Raw genomic sequence first — 21,695 nt, 5'->3', positions numbered from 1 at the left:
ATATCAATAAATATAGGAATTTTATTTAACTGCTCTTTTGTTTCCAAGGCATACTATATTTGTTTACTATCCGAACCGTCCGAACTTCAGACATAATGAATTGATATTTCATACTGATCACTACTTAAGCTCGAACTGTCCGAAATATTCAAATTCGAATTAGATGCTCATTTTTTTAAACTTCGAACTATTCGAATAGATCGAATATTCATCATGTTCGATCTTTTGTCTGAGCCCTAGTTTAGACATTCTTATAGTAAATAAATAAAAAATGTGTTTAGACATTTAAATTATAAAATAAATCAAATTATTTCTTTTGATAATAGATAAACGAAATAAAAATTCAGAAAACATTTTATCTTTTTCATATTATAATAAACCCATATCAAGGAAAGTTTTGAAGATTTCGCACGTTCATTGTTTGTTGTTTGTTGTTTGTGAAATGTACTTTTTTGCATAGTAGAAGAAATATATATGTGTGTATGTATATATATATATATAGAAAACGTTTGTTTCTTATGTCAAACATGCGTCACGATAACTAAGGCAGCGAATGTGCATTAACACAATTTATAGGGAAAATTAAGTGCGCAAGTTTCAGATAATGCACAGATGTATATTTTCGTTAAGAAAACAAACTTTTTAAATCACATTATTGTAACTTGCAATAATATACAATACATATATAAACATAATTAATAACATGTACAGTTAACTTTGTATTTAGTAAGAGAAACAAATATAATAAGTTTAAACAATTATAGGAATTATTTAAATAGAAAAGTATATTTACTACTTTCCATAATGTGTGTGTGTGTGTGTGTGTGTGTATGTGTCCTAAATATATATTCGCATATAAAACTTTCTATTTAGGTATTATGTATTTGTCTTCTTTTGTAAACGTACGTTAAGATAGCATTATTGTATTTTTGAATTTTTTTTCGTAAACGTTGCTTGAAATCATTACATGATACGAAATACGTCAAATATATTATAAAATTTAATTCGCATCCACAAAGACATCCTATAATCAAAATGTTTATAAAATACGCTATAATAGTACAGTGTCGTACGCGTTGTAATACAAGTAGAACATGTAAGTAGCACTTCAAAGTACGTGTTAAAAAATGCAACTTAATGTATATAAAAATGTCAAAAACAGTTAAAATTGTTTGCGTTTTTCTGAACGAATACAGTAAGAATTATTAACAAATACGTCTATCTTAATTTAATAATAGCAAACAAGCAAGCATTCTTTCACTTCCTCATCCCACGCAACAACATTATATTATAAAGATAGCAACTATCTTACTTAAGCATAATGTAAATGTTATCAGAAGACATTGCATAAAACAAAGACAAAATGTAATAGTATCCGTAATGCACAAGTTCTTTAGTACATTATAATCAATATCGTGTTTTACATATAAAGCTTCTTGAGTTAATCGGTAATATATTTACGAAACCGTGGCAAAAATCCTTCCTGATGGTCCGTTTATCTAAAATTAAAAACAAAATATAATTAATTCTTCTAATTATACATATAAGAAGAGGTAAGAAGAGGAAGAGAGACAAAGAGAGAGAGAGATTTTTTATTTATTAATTTTATTTATTAATTTTAGTTTTTTATTTATTAATTTTACCATATTTTATTGTAGAGAAAAGATATATTTATATATAGTGGCCGCCAAAAATTTTGGGCTGGCTAAATATTTCGGAAAATATGCATTTTTGAGAAAAATGTTTTAGACAAAAATTGTAGAGTTTGAAAAGATCTATTTAATGATCTTATCAGTTTGACCTTGAATGGCATCACCAATATCAGGTCATTTTCAAATTGGACACCCTATTTTTGATTCCAGAAGTTAGCTATCTTAATAAATTTTTTATAGATATTTATTTTTTATGATAATAATTAAAAATCATTATTGTATTAATTATATAATTATATTAATATGTAAATTAAAAATCTGTTACGTAGGGTCTACTTACCTACGAAAATTATCCTATGTACCACTACTTGGTGACGTTTACGTTTTACCATTTCTCGTTTTAGTTTCCGTCGAAGATGTTTGTCCAACAGAGTGGTCCGTTTCTTCCTCTGCGTGACGCCCATTACTACCGCTGCTTCTCTCGGATGCACTGATATCATGTTGCTCTAACAAAGGCATTTCAAGAGAATCTGAAGAAATTCGTCTTGCGTTGCCACCATATCGCTCGACAGTTTCTGGCGTTTCCTTTGCGTCTTTTATATTGTTCAACGAATCCGAGCTCAAGGACGGAAAGTCCAGTGTTGTCTTCATCTCTAGAGAATCAGAGCTTCGACACAATTGTTGATATTTTTTTTCTGCATTATCTTCCATTTCTAGAGAGTCCGTACTGGTCTCCATAATATTGCTTTCTTTTTGTGCCGCTTGTGCCTCCTCGAGTTCTCTCGTTTCTTCTAGAAGAGTTTCTGGAATTGGTTGAGCGAAAGCTCTCTCAGCATCAGTAATCTCGATTTGCGAAATGTCTTCCGTAGTGTCGTCCTGCCGTTCAAACTTCTCCATGTTAGACTGAGCAATACGTATTATCTCGTCGATCTCTTTTATCCTCTTTTCATAGTCATCCGATCCGGAAGTACTAGGATTAAACGAACCAGCTGCACTAGTCTCCGTCCTCGATCGCGGCAGATTCTCCAATTTATATTTGTTTTCTGGACTTTCATGTTCTAGTAGTTCCTCTTCCTCACGAGCCCGTAGCTCCATCAAATGAGCCTCTCTGCAGGCTTTTTCCAACCCTTCAAAATCCTTTAGTGAAGACAATGAAACGTCATCGCCATGACCTGAACGACCGGTCACGTACCTTTTCGGAAGACTGCCATTATTACTATTGGAATCCTGTGAACCGCATTGTAATTTCCGTGAGTTCTCAGCTGCCACAGTACTCTCTAAATGTTCAAATTCCTGCAGTGAGGTCAAGGACACAGTGTCATGATCCGCAGGCTTGCTGAAATATTTCTTCCCTAAGATATCGTAATCCGGTGTACTACCGAAACTACCACGCATACTTCCCACACTGCCTATAGATTCTTTGTGACTGCCTAAACTGCCGAGTCTACTACTTCCGGCCTCAAAATCTGTGACCTCCTCCTCTTTGATATCCTCTAATGGTCCGCGGTCATATTCTATATCGTACACTCGCGCGTCTGCATGGAACTGCATTTCTATCCATTTCTTATTCTCGTACTGCTCTTCATCAGAATAAGATTGAGATTGATCATCGTTTGACGCTTGGGGCGGACTCTCTTCGGACTCGAAGTCAAACAAATCATTATTCCTTGACGTCTGACTCGTTGATACCTGCGCGTCCTCTTTGTTCTCCGTAATTAGATTCTCTAGGTCGCGATCGTACTGCTTGCTGGTGGTTTGAGGTATTGAGCTGATGCGAATGCTCTTACCTTCAGCATCAAACTCCTCTGCTTCACGTCCGACTTCTTCGATCACCACAAAGTCATCAATGATATCGGGCTTATCTACGAGCTCGAAAGAATCGCTGTCAGGTGAATGACGCTCGGACTTATCTTTCTCTACGACTGTGTCAAAAGACATGCCCGATGCCGAAGATAGGGACATGCTGGCCTGTTGCATCATCGAATGGACGGATGTTGACTGTATCGGTTCGAGACCTTCATCTCCAGTTATCTCATGATCCGATCTCTGTTCCAAACTTTTTATCGTTTCCACATCCATCATCTCCGCATCCTTTTCTGTATCTCTTTGTACATTTAAACCTTCCACCTTTTCTTCTTCGCTATCGCTGGGAATAATAACTCGTGTAGAGATCACCTGAGTGCATACACTTTGAACCCCGTCTTCGGATACCCGCGATGTCATTATGTCTACAGATTGAAGGACTCCGGGCGCATCCATAGAGGCAGAAATGGCTGAATCCGCGACTTTGGCCTGATCTTTCTCCAACATTTCATTCATAGACTCCGTTTCCATGCTGACGCTGTCGTCCACAATCTGTTGGAAAATCATCTCGGACGAACGTTTCATACGGCATGGTATGTGACTATCAATTTTGTCCATGGCTTCATCCATTGGTATTTCTTCACTACCGGAAGAGTCTGATGCTTCAGCCATCTCTTGTTCCGCGTCTAATGCGCTTTCCAGGTTCTCCTCTATCTCGTCTATATCCACGTCCGCTTCCTCCGAGGGTACTAGCGTCTCTGACAACTCACTGGTACTATCGATGCTGCCAAGATGACCCGAGCTGAGAGAATTTAAAGACTTCATGGATTCATGGGAACTCAACGTACTTGCTGCAGTCTGATAGTCTTGTGATGTTGGCAATGTCTTCGATGTCTCGTGTTCAACAGACATCATCGCCGTCTCATACTCCGAAACGGTTCCGGATTGGATGCCACCCACAGCAGATTGTAATGCCTCGACATCGGACGAACTGGGTCTGCTTCCGCTGCCAATTTCGTAATCACAGGACTGGTAGTTGCTGCTTTCGCCAGAACTCGAAACGTCGGCTTCGCTTTCCGAGGTCTTAACTTTTTTTGATATCCTAACCGGTTTTTGACGTTTTCTAGGTGCCGGATAAGGTGGTGCCAAGGAGTAGCTGTCGTCCCTATTATCCATGTCCGAACCGACGTCAGATGATCTACTGAGAGGAAGCGGGCTGGGACGACCTTCCTCCTCTTCTTCCTCCTGTTGTTCATCGATGGTTATTATGGTTTCTTCTTCTTCATGTTTCTCGATATCGATTTCAGATGCTTTAACATCGATTGGTCTGTCGTCAATGGTGGTAATTTCTTGGATAGATAGTTTGTCATCGTCGGTATCTTTCGGGTCTTCTTGCTTTGCTTCGTCGAATTTTTGAGTTTCCACAATTGATAAATCGCTTTGCGTAATAACTCCAATTTCGGCTTCAGTCTCGACAGGAACATGTTCAATGGACGGTGGTCTGTATAAAAACGGCAAATCGTTTGGGATGGATTCCGATTGGAGTTTGAACTGAAACTCTGAAGGCGAATCTTTGATTTGAATCACGGTCTGACTGTTCTCACTCAGTTCTTCTATCAAGTCTTGTTTAGCCGCTTCCAAGGATTCTTTCACTTCGGCGATCTCTTTCTTCACCACTTGATCTAGCACTGTTATCGCATATCGTGCGCTTAAATCGACGCTCTGGAGATCATCTTTCTTTATTTTCAAGGCACAAGTATCAGAAGGAGCAATCGTCGATTTGCTGGGCTTATCGTGCTTCTCGGTGGTTTTCTCCATATGTCGTTTGTATTCTTCACTGGGAGGTTTGATCTTTGCCAAATAAGTTTCCGTCCATTCTTTTAGCACATCATCAACTCTCGCACACTTAGGTAGTTCTGATTCTTCTTTCGTGGAATCTTTCGGAATTTTTTTAGTTTCAGTAATCTTTTCTTTTATAGCCTCTGACTCTTTTATTGTTTTATCAGTAATTTCAAGTTCTTCTTCTTTTTGTGTTTCTTCAGCTATAATATGCTGCATAAAATCTGCTTTTCCTTCCTTTATTGTAGATACTATATTTGCAGAAATGTCTTGTTGTTTGTCTGTTATCTCTTTAATTTCTGTAATTTCCACAGTTAAATCTTTTGTTTCCTCCTCTTTCATAGGTATCATTTCTGTAACAGCTTCGGTAATACTCGTTTCCCAGTCAAAATCTTCGCATGGTATCGACTGCCGTATACTTACTGCGTATTCGCCCGTCGGTGTCTTGGCATCGTGTTCTCGTTGCAAAGCGTCGACCAACTCTTGACAAGTAATCTCTAATTTATTTTCTACTATTTCGCTTTCAAAGTCCGGCTCGATCACTGGGATTACAGTAAACTTTGTTATCTTGGTTGTAGTAGTCGTAACGGTTACATTAACATCACTGGCAACCGATTCTTTGACTGATTCAATCACACTGATCTCCTCCGAAGACTTAGTCACGGACTCTTGTTCCAAGTCTACGGATTCATCCTGAGATAAAGTGCGATCATGTCGTAATGACGATTCGTACTCCTCCAACTCTTGATTGAATACTTGAGAAGGCTGCAACGTTTCTGATATTTCAATCTTCTCGTCACCGATCATCCAATCAACTGGCTTGATTTCTAAATCGCTTACATGTTTTATCCTTGGCGAAAATAACGGCGGACTTTCGATTTCGAAACTATCCGCTCTTCGTCTGTCCCCTGCGTCGTATTCTTTCGATGGAACAGTTGAGGATAGAACATTCTCATGAACCGGAGGATAGTCTACATTAACATCCTCGGATACTGTGCTAGAACTGACAGTCACATCTTTCTCCTGACCGATCTTCTCCAAAGAATCTACAGCCACACTCTCGTGTAAAGAAGCTACATCTCTGCTAGTTTGTTCGGATACTTTGTGCTCGTCTAACTCTAAGGACGGCACGTCGACTGAGTCTTGTCGACTGTCCGCGCCTGGTTCTAAAATTTCTAGCACTCTAGCACCTGAAATTTCTGATATTATCTTATCTTTCGAGACACTAGTATCACTATATATATCCTTCTGAAGTGGTTCGATATGCCCGCTTGATCTATCTGAACGAACTTTTTCAGATTGTGGACTGGATGTAGGCTTAGATATATCCTCTAATTCTCCAGTATCAACGTCGATTGTTTCTTCTAGATCAATTTGCTCAGATATACTGCTGGGACTTATAGTGATGTCTCTGTCCTGGAGACTTTGTCTAGCTTGAGACGATGATTGTAAACTCTCTTCTCGATCATGCAATGACAATTCTTCGTCTTTTGTTATATCTTCACTAATACTGTCTCTGGTGTATCCTTTCTCAAATAATTCTTCTTGTAAGGTCTTCGATAGTGTTGTTCCCGAATGATCCAATTGCTCATCTTTCATAATACTTTCAAACTTTTTTGTTAAATCATCTGCCAGTTTTTCGTGATCAGTATCGCTACTCTCGGAAATCAATTGATCTAAATATTCTTTACTCAACATCTGTGATTTCAATCCTGATGATGATCTTTTCTCAATCTCACTCTCAATCGATTGTATTAGACCCTCCGCTATATTTCTCGCTTCTATTTCTTTAGCGATTAATTGTTCTTTCTTCTCCAAAGATATTAAAGGTTCTTCGCTCGGAAATTGTTCATCTTTTTTAGCCTTTTCAGTTGAATCCATCTTGTCTCTTTGACTAGGTACAAACTGTTCGACTTTAAATTTCTCCAAACTCTCTTTGTAAGACTGTCCTTGCGTGATCGTTTCAACCTTTTCCAAGTCTATTCCTTCGACTTTAGCTGTTTTAGGCAATTCTTTAATGTCTTCTACTTCTTTCGCATCGTCCCTCTTGATCCTAATCGCCACATCCACATCGCTTTTCCTGTCTCTATTAATTCCAGATTTTTCCATCGCAGTTCCCTCACTGTCCTCCAGCAGTTTAAATAATTCTTCCTTTGTACTCTTCGCTTTAGATTCAGAAGCGCTTGCGTCTATCACTTTTTTACCTTCCATCACATTCATCGACATCTTCTGCACAGCAGTCTTATCCATCTCCTCACTCTTGCTCTTCTTTTCCTCTATTATCTCAACCGGTGACTCCTTAGTCAGTTTAGACTCTGAGGATTCTTTCCGTTCCACTTTCTCCTTTTCTTCATGAGTTATAAATTTATCCGCACCACTGGAGATCTCTGATGAAAGCACCTCCTTCTTCTCCACTTTACTAATAGCCTTGGTATCAATCTTTGAAGTAATTGTATCGAAATCCTTGTCTCTCATTGCACTTATATTCTCAAACATCTTAAACGCGTCCTGCGCATCGGTAAAGGTCTTGGAAAAAGTTTGCATCTTGCTCTTCGTAGTCAAGCGTTCTTCATGCCGCGTAACCTCCTCGCTAGATTTCTTCTCGGTGACAGTAACGGTTTCGCCATCTTTCCGTCCCGAAAAATCTTTTTTTATTCCTTCTTTTTCTTTTACCGTCGCTCCTTCCATAATACGTTTGGGTATACGAGATTCAAATTCTTTCTTCTTGCTAAATGGTGAGGTATCCTTTTCTTTTTCCGTAGGAGAACTTTTTAGCGATTTCTCCTCAGGTTTATCAGATGTTTTTCCTTTTCCTTCTTTTTGGCTTTTATCTTTCTCAGCCATTGCCGTGGAAATCGGAATGCGAGATTCGAATTCTTTTTTTATCTGTTTGATCTCCGTGTCAGCGATAGATTTTCTTTCCTTATCAGAACTAGTGTCAGCCATCGTTTTCTTTTCTTTCATTTCCGCCTCTTCTTCAATGATTCGCCTCTCCTCTTCAAGGAATTGTTCGATTTCCGTTTTATCATCCAGAAGAAATGATTTAATTTTAATGTCCATTTGTTCCTTTTCAAATATTTTCGTTTCTGCACTAACTTCTTGAACTTGTGCAACTGGAGTAGGTCTCACCTGTATTTCCTCAGCGAGTTCTCTTTCCTTATTTAATAATTCCTTGCAAATTTCCATCACTGGCTGAGCTGTTATCTTTTGAACTTCCTCACGTACTTCTTTATCGCTATCCTTTTCCTTTTCATCTTTCGGGTCTTTCCTTGTCTCCTTCGTCCGTTTATCACTCTCAATAGCGGCTTTCAAAATTTTCTCTATCTCTCTCGCTTCTGCTATATGTTTCTCTTCGATATCGATTTTCTCTTTCGTCATTTCTACTATACTCTTTTCCACGCGAATCTTCTGGTCGTCGATCGATTTACCTTTAAAAATGGGTTTGTCTTTTTCAGACTTGACGGAATCTTGCTGCAGTCTTGGTGTGCCCTTAGCTATCTCTTTTTGAATCTGCTCCTCAAAGTAATGCGCCTTTTCCGCCACAGAACACTCCGAGATGTCCGGCACATTGATGTCCTCGATGGTCTCCGATCTTATGACGTCTGAGATGCCTTCAGTGGTCCCATCACCCTCCTCGGACATGACATTCGGTGGACATGTTTCGCTGTCGCTTTCATTAATGGTCAATTGAGAGGTCCTCGAGATCTCGGATTCAGAACGTTGATAATTTTCGCGTTTCTTCGACATATCCTCCCAAAATTTACGCTTCTCCGAGTATGTTTGCCTTTCGAGATCGGGCGATAGGTCCGGTTCCGACTGACCGGCGTCTACTTTATTGGGATAACTAGCATCTACAGATTCTAGGGGACAAGCCGCTTTTTGTGCAAAGGATTCGTGGATAGCGGCATCTAGAACAACCAAGAATTATGCTCACATTACATTTTATTAAGCATGTCGTTATAATGACTGCAATACATTGTGTCTATTTTTTTTGTTTACAATTGGTTTTTTTTTTATTCACAGTGAGATCTGGCGATCGAGAACTTCCGTAGCGCAAATCCGTCATTTTTTCCCTATATTTTCTTTTCTTTTCTATAGTCGTGGCAGGTACAAGATGTACTAAAGCCAAGATGCATTAAAGCCACAAAATGCAAAACAGCAGTCCATTAACTCAAATCTAAAGTTTATGCGCAAATCTAATATTACTAATAGATAATTGTTTTTTATATAGATGTAATGTAACTCTTATTGATATCATTTTTTGGTTTATACTTTCCTAACTGAAAGAAAAAACATAATAATAATTCGTATAATAAAAGAATGGACTTGTTTTATATTCAACAGCTTTAATTTATTTTAAAATACAATTTATCAAGTTTTGCATGTATGTAACGACTATTTCTATTATTCTTTAAATTTATTATCTGCAGGACATAATGCTAATTATAATTATAACTGTATCCATCAAAAATATAATTCGTAAATAAGAAATAAATTTTTCTATTGTTTTTGTACATACAATGACTTGATCTTAAAAACAATATTATTGCCAACAAATCATTGAGTACTGCTGTATTAATTATTATCTATGTACGTATTTACATATATCATATAATTATAATTATATATGTGTATATATGTATGTGTATTTGTTTATATCGGAAAATTTCTTTAGACTGCGGAGACATACTCTTTTGCATTAATATCCCATACGGTTGTCTATGATAATGTTGAGGACGGCATTTCGGTCTGCAAGTATAACAAGTACACAAATATTGCGTTATTATCGATTCTATAACGAAAACATAAGAATTAATTTATCGATAATCGTTTCGATGCGCGTCGTTTATTACTGAATTTATAAATAAAACGATGTTCGCGATACATTTATTATATCATAGCTGTTATAAGCGGACTTCTTTGATCAACTAATGCTATTTCGAGTAATGTTAAACAATTTTTTCTTCCCAGAAATCAGTTATAATGTATAATTTTACTTTGCTTAAATTATTATGTTTATCTCATTAAGAAATTATTAATTTTTAAAGGATTTCCTAAATTATGTTTTAAAGGCACGGTGCAAAAAGGAAAACGTATAATAATTTGTGATAAACTGCATATGTATAGTGCTCATAGATGTTCAAAAAATAATGTTTATGCATACATATATCGCTTCTTGAGGTGGCTCCTTTTGCCTACAAATCGATTGCCTAGAGTATCGTTTGCCTACATCACTTTTGCCAACTTTTGTAGGCAATAATTTTTGTGTGCAAACGAACTGTCGACAAAAGTGATATAAGCAAACGATACTGTAGGCAATCGATTTGTAGGCAAACGGGATCCCCTCTTGCTTCTTTACTTCAAAAGTAACACAACTAAAATAATTAAGTTTTCCAGAAAAGAGAAAAAAACTATTTTTTAACTTAACAGAAAATTAGTAACTAATCACATAATTAATAGAAAATTAATGATTAATCAAATAATATCGACATAAAGAATATATACTTAACATGATTAAATATCATTTTTATCGTTTTCATTTCAACTCTTCTTGAAAAATCATCTTTCTTGAGTTGTAAAGATATTTTGATAATTTTTTATGAAGTTAATTTTGATAGTTGATAATGTCCCAGATAGTAAGCTGACGTTATTTGTCGTCAGTTTGACATCAAAGTGACATTATTAATGACCTTTATTTAACTTATTCAAGATAATAATTAAAAAATTGTTTTAGTTGTATTACTTTTGAAGTAAATGAGAAATATAATATCTAATACGATATATTTATTCTAAGAGAATATTAAATTAAATTTAATATTCTCTTAATTCAATTTAAGCGAATAAAATCAGATATTCTACATATTTACACGTTCTATTTATAGGTATTTTTTCTTTATTTCCTTTTATGATTAAGATATATATTTAATGAAAAACACGTGAGAATTATTTTTTGGACAACTTTTATAGGAAAGGACAAAGAGAGAAATTTAAAAAAAATTAAATAATATTTTTATAAATCGTTAGGTATTTGATATAAAGGATTGCAACATTTCATACAATTTGTTAATAAACTTTGCGTCACTTAATTACACTTTCGTGATCATTTTAGAATACATATTTTAATATATATTTGCCTGATATTGTTCAAGGCTCTGATAGAAAGATTGCAAAATTCTACTTATCTCTCAGATAAAAAAGATCTTGTGATTGAATCAAGATTTCATATATTTATATAAGATGTTACGCAATTCGTATTGCATCAGTTATAAATATAATATCAGATCCCATTAAATAGTGATTATCCAATCACGATCGAAAACTCCTTATACCCTTGTTATTCATAATAATGTTATTCTGTTACCCTAGTATGTATGGTAATGGTACGTCAATGGTAATGGTTAATTCTTATTAATCAAAAAGATCATGGAAATTGTTCTTGATCTTCATTCCAAGAACTGTATTATTTCACATGACTCAAATAATTTTTCTTAATTCATCTTTTCTTTCAACCCTGATTTAATCAACATCTTCGATATCAGTATGGCAATCGCTGATTGTCTCTTCAGCGGCATCCGGAACGTATAGGGTGTTTTCCATTTTGTTGGTCATAACAATCTGCGATGAGGCCAAGATATCGAGATCCTCATACATGTGATAAGCAGCTGCCTCATCTATCTTAGATTCATCTTCGGACCCTTCCATGTCTTCGCTGTCGGTGTTTGGCATATCCGGTACGTTCTTATTATCCTCTTTATCGATGGAAACCTCTTCTCGCGATAATCGGTTTCGCACTTCTACAGAGAACGGTCCGTCGCCTTCCTTGGTCGTGATCATTTCATCGCCAAACTCGATCAGGATGTCCGATCTCGGAGTAATATAGATTGTCGATTGAATATCCTCGTCGCCCTCTATGTCTTCTATATCTGTTTCCCCTTGATGATCGTTATCAATTACGTTTAAGTTGCTAATAGTATCTTTCTCATCGATCTCGTCACTGTAAATCTCATCGACGTCGGTGAGATTTTCCGCAAAGCTGCTACGGCGTGATCGTGATCTGGCTTCACCGTCGGCTATAAGATAATCTAGATTGTCATTGATCTTCATATCAGGCTCGATGATCTCCGCATTGGTCACAGAGATTAACGGATTCGCTTGCGAAGTTTGCGCGGAGTTAAGTTTGCCGATCTTGCTGGTGATCATCGTCAACTCGCCTTCAGAATCCGTGTCGGAGAAGTGCAACGATGCGTTACTCATCATAGCATTCAAGCGTCTTCTGGCGGATCTGGATTTGCGCTTGACCTTCGTTCCAGAGGAACATTCCTTGTCATTAACTTGACTGTTCTGCTTCATCATGATGCTATCGTGCTCATTGATTTTCATTGTCGTCGCCATGTCTACTTGGTTTTTTACGTGTTTAACGTCCCGATCGTAAGTGCAAACTACTAATGAACTTAAAAATATCTGAAACTGAAAATAGTGAGAAAAAAAATTAACTTTAAAGAAAACACAAAATAAAATTTTAAATAAATTATTCAAAATAAATAGGAAAACATAATTAAAAGTACGAAAATAAAATAAGCTTATAATTCGTAAAATCTATTTTAAATACGATCTTGTATTTAAAACAGATTTGATAATTTATAAATTTATATCAATCTTGCATCAAACTCTTCGACTTTAATGAGAACATTAATAAAACAAAAAAAGGAAGTTATTAAAAATGAACAAACTCATGGTAAAACTAAAAAAAACTCACGTTTTTTAATAATTGTGTGTGGATGCTTGAAAGAAAAATAAATACGAAATTTGCACCGTTCTCTTCATCGGTACAGATAGAACTAAAGAAGTCCGCCACCGGCACTTTCAAGCATTTGTTGATGCTGTTACGTTTAATTAAGTTAAGGAAGCCTCACTCAACTCTTAAACCGTAAGCCGATTATCTTTCTCCCCTTAAATTATAAAATAGAATGACAATCGAATTTCATTATTTTCAAGTCGAGACGAAACGCGATATTCGACAAAGATTTTTTTCGACCTTCTCAAAACATTTGCTCTTTTCATGTTGCACTTTGCTTACGAACGACCTACATCGCCAGACCTTTCTTAAGTTATCACTTTTATCAGTGAATACAAGATAAAATATCTTTACATAATAAAATATTCATCGACAACACTTAATGCTTCATTACGCAAGTTCTCTTTTTGCACCTTGCATTTTTAGTGTTATAGACGAAATCGATTTTTTGAAGTTAAACTTTTTCAATTGGAATAATTTAATATGCGATCCATTATTTTGGAATATTTATATTCGACTTGTATATGCATTAATATGTGTCAAGTATGTTCTATTTTCTACATTTTTATATCATACCTGTTTGTTCCTTTTGTAATGTGTCGGTTATGAATTTCTTTTCCGTTGGTGAGGAGGTTTCTTTGGGCTTATCGGTTTTTTCCATTTGTTCCATTTTGTACTTTGATTTATAGTAATCTAATTTTTGATTTATGACATTAGAATCTTCGTAACCTATAATAACAAAAACATTATTATTAATAATTATACACTATTATTATTAATAATACATGCATAAAGACATTGCTCATAAATCTTTAATTTAATATTTTAATTTAAGATCTTTTTTTAAATTTTAATTTTATTTTTAAAAAATATTTTTTCTATTTTTTTTTTAGATAAAAAATGTATATACAATACGCAGATAATAATATCAAGATATTTTGTACTTTTTATTAATGTGTGTCACTTAACTTAATAATTATATATTTAGATAAATTTTCCCTATTTATTAAGTTATTCGAAATCTTTTACAAAATCAAAATAAAATAATTTTATAATTATTAAAATAATTATATTAGAAATTTATAACATTTTCATTATATATAGCATTTTCATTTGTAATTTAATCTATTATTTATTACGCGGAGAAAATACAAGAATTTCTGGTACGTTTGTTATTTTTGTTGCATTATAATATTTGATGGACGTACCTTTTAATTTTTTCTGCATATCATGTTTAATTATATTTTCAGGAAGAACAATATTTAACACACAAATAGGTTGCTGAGATGGTTCTCCTTTAGCAACTTTTGGTTCTCGCATGAATAACATCCTCGCTACTGGATCCAGTAACGGATCTTTTACTTTAACATGGAATGATAATCGATTTTGTCGGAAAGCCCTAAATGTGAACTTCAATTGCATGCCGGACTTTGTTACCGGTACTAAGTTCCCACTAAATTCAATATAAAGATCTTTCCCGTCAAGTGCCTATTAAACAAATATTCATAAATAGTTAAATCTAACCAATTAACATACTATATTAATATTTTTCAAATAATGATTTTATCTTATATATTTAAAAAATGTGTTATTACTAAAACAAATAAATATATCAATAATGAAACATTAAAATATTTCTTTTATACTCAATCTAAGAATAAAAAAAGAAGTAAATAAAAAGGATATCTAGTAAAAGATCTAAAAAAACATCTAATAAAAATTATATGTCCAATAAAGTTTATTTTTAAAACAGTAAAACATTTTCAAGATACTTTAATATATATTGCTCTATATTATAAAAATACCTCAACGTCGCGACTTTTAACGATTTCCGTAAATTCTTCTTGTCTTTCTAAAGTGTGCATGCCTTCCTTGCCATCGGTCATGCACAATATTCTCAATGTGGCTTCTAACATATCCATTCTCTTCGAGTATATTATAAAACTATAAAAACATTTGTTTACCAGAATTAGAGAATTGTTATTATAATATACGTATGTATATGAATGATAGAAAAACCGCTCACTTTGTTATATATGGCACATGTAAGGATGCCTCGTATAATTCCGTTGCCATTTTTGGTACTGCGCCGATATTTCTGCAATCCATCAACCAGAATCTTGCTGAAACAGTAGTGGTGAACGACACTTTATCGTTCATAAAGGTTAACGGCGTTGATCCAGTAACGTCTTCCCATTGTGACTCGTTGGTCCCACCTAAAGTTAAATAATTTTTGTCATTTCAAAAACATTATTAAATCAAAAAATTCTTAAAATATAAGTAAAAATGAAAGAAATATTTATTAAATATATATAAATAACTTCTTTGTAATAATCTGTCTTATTAATATTATTTAATATTAAATTATATGTCATAATATAATAAATTATTAAATTATTTTATTATGATATTTATATAATTATTGATAAATTTGAAGATAAACTTTATTTGCCTACTTGTCTAAAATTGTACAATGTTCATAATTACCCGCAATGCTACACAAGAGGCGTAAAGTAGGTGTCTCTCCTCCATATTGATTGATCATCCCCTTGTTTGCCGCTTGCGGTACAGGGATCGTAAGGGTTATCGGTTTATGGAACTTCCGTCGTCTGGGTTCAATTGTAATCACCGGTGAAACGGCAACGCAATTGCCTAGCAATTTGGCCGTGAGTTCAGCCGGAATGACGTGCGCCTATATAAATACAGATGATGATTTTACATTTTATTGCAGTTTTTCTACTTACAATCATATTATTGTTGAATTTATAAATTTAATTACCTGCAAGCCGACTTTAATTTTCTTCGTTAACGCTCCCGGTGGAAAAACAGCCTGTACATGATTCGCAACGCTGGATAACAAAATGCAACCCTCGGCGCCGATAACATGAACTTCTTGCTTGATTCGAGTTATGATAGCGAAATATTGTGGAAAGTCTGTGGTAATTATACGAGTGATTCTGCCCGAGTGTGCAACGCTCATTTGAGGATCTGAAAAAAGTATAACAGCCTTGTTTATTTTTAATACTATTATTATATATAAAATTAAAATTTTCAGATCTTTATTAAGGTATATACATCAATTAATTTAAATATGTTTAACATATAACAATTTATCTAATAGATTATGCATTATTATAGAAAGATTTAAAAAAACAAAAAATTAAAATTTTGAAAATACGTCCGTAATAAACATTTAAGATAGAAGAAATAAAACCTGACTTTAATATATTAATTTTCTGAAATTATTATATACCATAAGGTGTATTGAGAAGAGTATCATCATTATCCACAGAATTATCATGTTCCTTCCACGTTTCTCCATTCTCACTTCGCAGAATAATAATTTCCCGTTCTTTTCCGCGAACCGATGCAAAGTGCGGTATGTCAATTAAGACGGGTCTGAAATCAGTTTATTTCCATACAAACTCAAATATTTAAAAAAATCTACGTTATATTCAGTATATTTTATATATATATATCATATCAATTATGTTGAATAATTAACTATGTTACCCTAAAAATCTCGCGCCCACCGGACCCATCTCGATAATTCGAGTAGCAAGAGCCTCCCCTTCCATCAAAGGGGGTGGATTCGCCACTTTACTTGCTTTTACTAGTCTGCATGTTACGCGAATCGGCATCGTTGCTCTTCGAGGCGGTACAATAATGCGCACACCGCTGTGTCTACATCCTTTCATAGCACCGCCACGTGCATCCACCAGAAAACTAATTAAAAATCTGTAAAGCCAGATCTTTGTAATTCTTTACATTTGATATGATTTTCTTAAGTCAATCACTATTCTACTTATACTTACGATCTAAAATGCAGCTTCCTACAAAAGAAAATATATATCATTAGATCAAGTTTAAACAACTTTCTAATTAAATTTCGAAATGGAAGTTTTCTTAATTACCTATTTTAATTGTAAATAAACAATTATTCTATGTAATTATGTAATGTACTAAAATTATATAACTATGTACATATTATTTCATAGAAAAAGAATTAATCGAAACCTACCCCAGATTCAGTCCATCGTTATCAAAATTTTCTGCTAAACAATAATTATTGCTTTGTGCAAATTCCTGCTTCTCTTCTTTGGTAACTAAAATGCGAATTATAATCTTAGGCATATGCTCTTCAAAAATCAAGTTATTTTATTCTATAAGCCGTTTAAAATATTTTTATATTTTTATTTAAATTGATAATTAAAATACACACTCGAATAAGAAATATCGAAAATATGATTTGAAGAATAAATTGCTGTGCTAAAAGGGGTTTCAAATACTTATTCTAATCATTTTATATTTTTTGAAAAATCTATTATAACTTAATCTTAAATCAGTTGTACACATCTATTTCATCAAATTTCATAATGTACGTGTGTTACAAAATTAACTATATTTTTAAAACAGAATAGATTGGACAAAATTTACATTTTTACCTTGTCTGTGCACTGGATCATCCCTAGTAACGTCAATGGGTAACGAATCATCTCTTAAACTCTTCATTAAATCTGCCGTGAGATATCGATAAGGTTGTTCGCTAATTAACGCATCAGAACCTACAAAGGAAATTTTTCTTCGCAAAAAATTTCATTATTTTATATTAATATTATTTGTATCTGTGTGCGAACATACCTCCTTCATCTTCCGAATCAGACATAAAACTAGTTTCTTGCAAGCTTTCTGGGGCTATTACTTTGTACTTTTCCTCCCAATTTTTATTATCCGGAGTCATGCTGTCGTAAGGCAACCCTTTCAACACTTCCATCACGGAAATATATCCTAATTTTTGTGCTATGTTCAATGCAGTTAAGCCATCCTACGACAATAGATTTTATAAATTCATCAAAATCTAATATTATAAATTTTATATAAATATGCGTATTTCTTTTATGATATATATTGATCATGTTCCAAAATTCACTAGCAGTTGAAAATCTGTTACGTAAATAATAGATTTTCAGTATTGGCAATAAATTTTAGAACAGAGTCTTTGTTATTTTTAATTTTTTATTTATTTAGAAATTTTTACGATATATATATATTACGATATTTATATGTTTTAATCTTATTATTGTTTGTATTATATTTTTGTCTAATAATATAATTTAAGAAGAAATAAAGGCTTAGCTAATAACTAATTATCTTAAAAATATATATAAAATTTATAAAATTTTATATTAAAATGAAATTAAATTACTTTTATTATTAATAAATCAATAAGATATCAAAAAACATAAATAGATATATAATATTAATAAACATTTATACAATTGCATACACAGTAATAATACTAATAATACGTTACTTACGTTAGTTTGCGCTTTATGTGAAGCATTTCCTTCCAACAAAGCAGTGACTATATGAGCATGACCTTGTTGAGCGGCCTGATGAAGCGGGGTGTAATTCTGATTAGTTTTAACGTCGATAGTGGCACTATGTTTCAACAAAAAGCGTATCATTGATAGATTTCCGAAATGTGCGGCCACGTGTATCGGTCTATAACCAGTTTCTGTTTGACTTTCAACATCGGCCCCGTTTTTTACCAAGATAGAGGCCACTCTAATGAAATCTTCTTGCGCGCATAAATGCAACGCCGTGAGTCCGTTCTGATAGATAGTAATAAGAAAATAATATATCTATTACTATTAATGACACTACATATTGTATAAATAATAAATATTAATTAAGAATATTTTTTTCGACTATGCCAAAAAATTGATATTAAATATTATTTAAAATATTTAAAATAATTTTTACAACTGCAAAAAATAAGAAAAATATGTGAATAATAAAGATAATTTAAGGAACATTGCAAAAAAGAAGTTCAAGAATTGGTAATTATTTACATTAGGGACCCCCCCACCAATGATCTTGACCTGGACATATGTTGTCATGACCCTGAATGACCTTCAATGAATTTTAACTGTTGTTCGTTATTCGTTAAAAAGTTATGTCCTACATAAAAGTTATGTACTACTCTGTCAAGGTCAGGATCGTGAGAGAGGTTCCTTATTGTAAATAATTACTCAAGAATTTACAAGACATTCTAATTTCATGAACAAGGAATAAAATTATGAATTGCTTATAATGACTCTAATTAAGCTTGTAGATCTAAAAATTGAACTACATGTACATGAAGTATTTGAGGAAAAGCTAATTTACCTTGGCTTTGTGATTGGGATTGGCACCATGCTCAATTAACAAATTTGTCATATCATAATGTCCTTTTTGTGAACTCAGATGCAACGGGGTGAAACCCGCTTTGGATTCCGCATTTGCATTCGCCCCTTTTTCTAAGAGAGTAGAAGCTATGTCCATCTAGCCGCATGAAAGAGATCGTTTTCACAAAATAATTAGTGGCAACAATAATAAACATCAAAGTAACTTAAACATTTATGCATCAGAGAAAACATTTCAAGGTTATTTAAAAAATTTGTCGTAGTTTTGAGATAAGTTTACCTGGTTTTTGCGAGCAGCGATATGTAGAGGAGTATGTCCATTTTGCGATGCAAGATGAGGCGATGCTCCTTTTTCTAATAGGAGAGTCGCAACGTTTGGATGATCATAGTGACATGCCAAGTGCAAAGGCGTAATATCGTTCTGAAACGTCAAGCATACGTTTTGCAACTCAATAAAATTGCATGAAAATCAAAATATAATTTAAATTTATACAATATAATAATTGTATAGAAAAAACTCAGATTTTTAAGTGAAATTTAAAAACAACAATATTATCTTCAACTTTTTCAGAAATCCATTATCTTAAATTTTTTGCTCAAAAAGTTTATTAATAGTTCTAAAAAAAATAACATTTACTGATATAGTAAAAAAAATAATAAAAAACTAAAATTATTGTATAAAATAGAGAATATTCTGTTTTTTTTCTTTTGCGCCTAGATATCTGAGTGTACTTTTTTACACAATTCAATTTACGTTACGTAATACACAAACCTTTCCTTGGACATCGAGTTTGCTTTCTTTTTGCAAGAGTATATTTGCAACATTCATATTTCCATATTTAGCCGCGATATGTAAAGGTGTAAAGCCATTTTTCGTTGTAGCCTTGAGAGAAGCATTATTCTCCACGAGAATGGCCGCCACCTGTTTGTCAGAAAATTTCTTGTGTTATAAAAATATTTTTTAGACCTATCTTAGTTTTTAATTATAACACTTTTGTAATACAAAACAAAGCAGACTTTTCTTTTAATTATTAAAAAAAATGTCTTATTATTTTTAAATATACAGGGTGTCTCGGACCTATAGGATCGCTTCTCGTGAGCAAATAGAGCGAATTAAACTAAATCGAAAAGTCCTATACTATTTTGCACTTTTTGCAATATTTATAGATATTAATTTCTAAAAATTGCTAAATAGCAAAGCCTATCGCCAGATATACAAGCGCGCAACAAGATAAGACCATCCGTAAAAAAAAGATGTACTATTCCCGTGGAATCGCAGTGGAAGAGTGAATTTCTAGTCAAAGATTGGCTGTTCCAGCATACTAGCGCTATTATACGCAGAAAAATGCATTTCTGGTCAAATTGGATTAGTTATTTCCAGTATTGTTATCTCTATTATGTGCAATGTTATACCCTTTTTTTTTACATCATGAAATCGCTCATAGGTTGCTAGGCATGAGGGAAGTTGTTTACTACAAGGCTTTGGCAATGACTTCATCAGCGAAATCAGCGAAAAAATCAGCGAAAAAAACCTGCGCTGGACACTGCAGTGATGAACATTTCCACTAGAGATGCACATTTAGCCCTCGGCAACATCGAGAATCTGCTTCTCTACTTTTGCTTTACCAATTGACGCCGTTCTCTATTAGAACACGGCGTCAATTGGAGCAAAAGTAGAGGGCCGATTCTCGCGATTGTTCTCGATGTTGCTGAGGGCCAAATGTGCATCTCTAATGGACAGACGTAACGCACCGTGCACTTGTATTTGGTGATAGGCTGAGTAAATACGCATTTATTCGGCGATCTTTAGAAATTAATCCGTTAACTATTGTGAAATTGCAAAATGATAGATAATTTTTTTACTCAATTTAGTCCGCTCTACCTGCTCACGAGAGGTGACCCCGTAAATCTGGGACACCGTGGATAATAAGTAATTTTCTTTCAGCTTTTTTGAAAGAGACTATATATAAGTATCTTATTCATAAGAAATAAGTTTTCTGTTGTATTACATGTACAGAGTTAAATTTGAAATAATATTAAGTATTAAATTTCAAAAATTTAGGTTAGCTCTCTTAAGAAAGATATTCATTAGAAATGAAGAATTAATTAAAAATCAATATATTCCTGTGTTCGAGCGACATGACGTAGTTACGAAAATAATGATGAATTCTATTAATATAAATTAGAACTATTGGAATTAGATTAATATGTTTGTTTAATGACTTTAATCACATTCACATTCGTATAAACTCTACGTAAGCGTTAGTAAAATATTTATAAGGCCCGCACAAATATAAGGGGAACTTAGATATATGTAGTTTGACGTAACGCTTGACAATCAATATTAAACCTTGGAGGAATGAAGTAATTGCCAAATGTCACGGGGTGAAATTACGTCCAATCTACCTTCGTGTTGTA

The 21,695-nt window shown here is 33.6% G+C and overlaps 1 protein-coding gene across 3 annotated transcripts in view; it reads right to left on the bottom strand.

Moving 5' to 3' along the window:
* Window positions 1-815: 815 nt before the first annotated feature.
* The window catches only part of LOC108721649 (ankyrin-2), a 33,369-nt gene continuing 12,489 nt past the window's right edge, over window positions 816-21,695 (bottom strand). For 2 of the 3 annotated variants that reach the window (XM_018446293.1, XM_018446295.1), the window contains exons 11-28: window positions 20,050-20,199; window positions 19,558-19,698; window positions 19,261-19,416; window positions 18,408-18,704; window positions 17,731-17,914; window positions 17,535-17,654; window positions 17,111-17,195; window positions 16,905-16,922; window positions 16,603-16,827; window positions 16,343-16,488; window positions 15,869-16,077; window positions 15,577-15,781; window positions 15,116-15,305; window positions 14,895-15,033; window positions 14,298-14,577; window positions 13,666-13,818; window positions 1,993-9,202; window positions 816-1,499 (exon numbers count right to left, since the gene is read on the bottom strand). In XM_018446293.1, the coding sequence (XP_018301795.1) occupies window positions 2,031-9,202; window positions 13,666-13,818; window positions 14,298-14,577; window positions 14,895-15,033; window positions 15,116-15,305; window positions 15,577-15,781; window positions 15,869-16,077; window positions 16,343-16,488; window positions 16,603-16,827; window positions 16,905-16,922; window positions 17,111-17,195; window positions 17,535-17,654; window positions 17,731-17,914; window positions 18,408-18,704; window positions 19,261-19,416; window positions 19,558-19,698; window positions 20,050-20,199 (9,870 nt within the window). In that variant the 3' untranslated portion in view covers window positions 816-1,499; window positions 1,993-2,030. The remainder of the gene's footprint in view (window positions 1,500-1,992; window positions 9,203-13,665; window positions 13,819-14,297; window positions 14,578-14,894; window positions 15,034-15,115; window positions 15,306-15,576; window positions 15,782-15,868; window positions 16,078-16,342; window positions 16,489-16,602; window positions 16,828-16,904; window positions 16,923-17,110; window positions 17,196-17,534; window positions 17,655-17,730; window positions 17,915-18,407; window positions 18,705-19,260; window positions 19,417-19,557; window positions 19,699-20,049; window positions 20,200-21,695) is intronic. The other variant, XM_018446294.1, reaches the window with a different exon arrangement.

Source organism: Mycetomoellerius zeteki, unplaced genomic scaffold (genome assembly GCF_001594055.1).
Source record: "Mycetomoellerius zeteki isolate Tzet28-1 unplaced genomic scaffold, Tzet1.0 scaffold179, whole genome shotgun sequence".
NCBI classification, from domain to species: domain Eukaryota; kingdom Metazoa; phylum Arthropoda; class Insecta; order Hymenoptera; family Formicidae; genus Mycetomoellerius; species Mycetomoellerius zeteki.
Note: the sequence above shows the minus strand (reverse complement) of the source record. Positions and strands in the feature narration are given on the sequence as shown.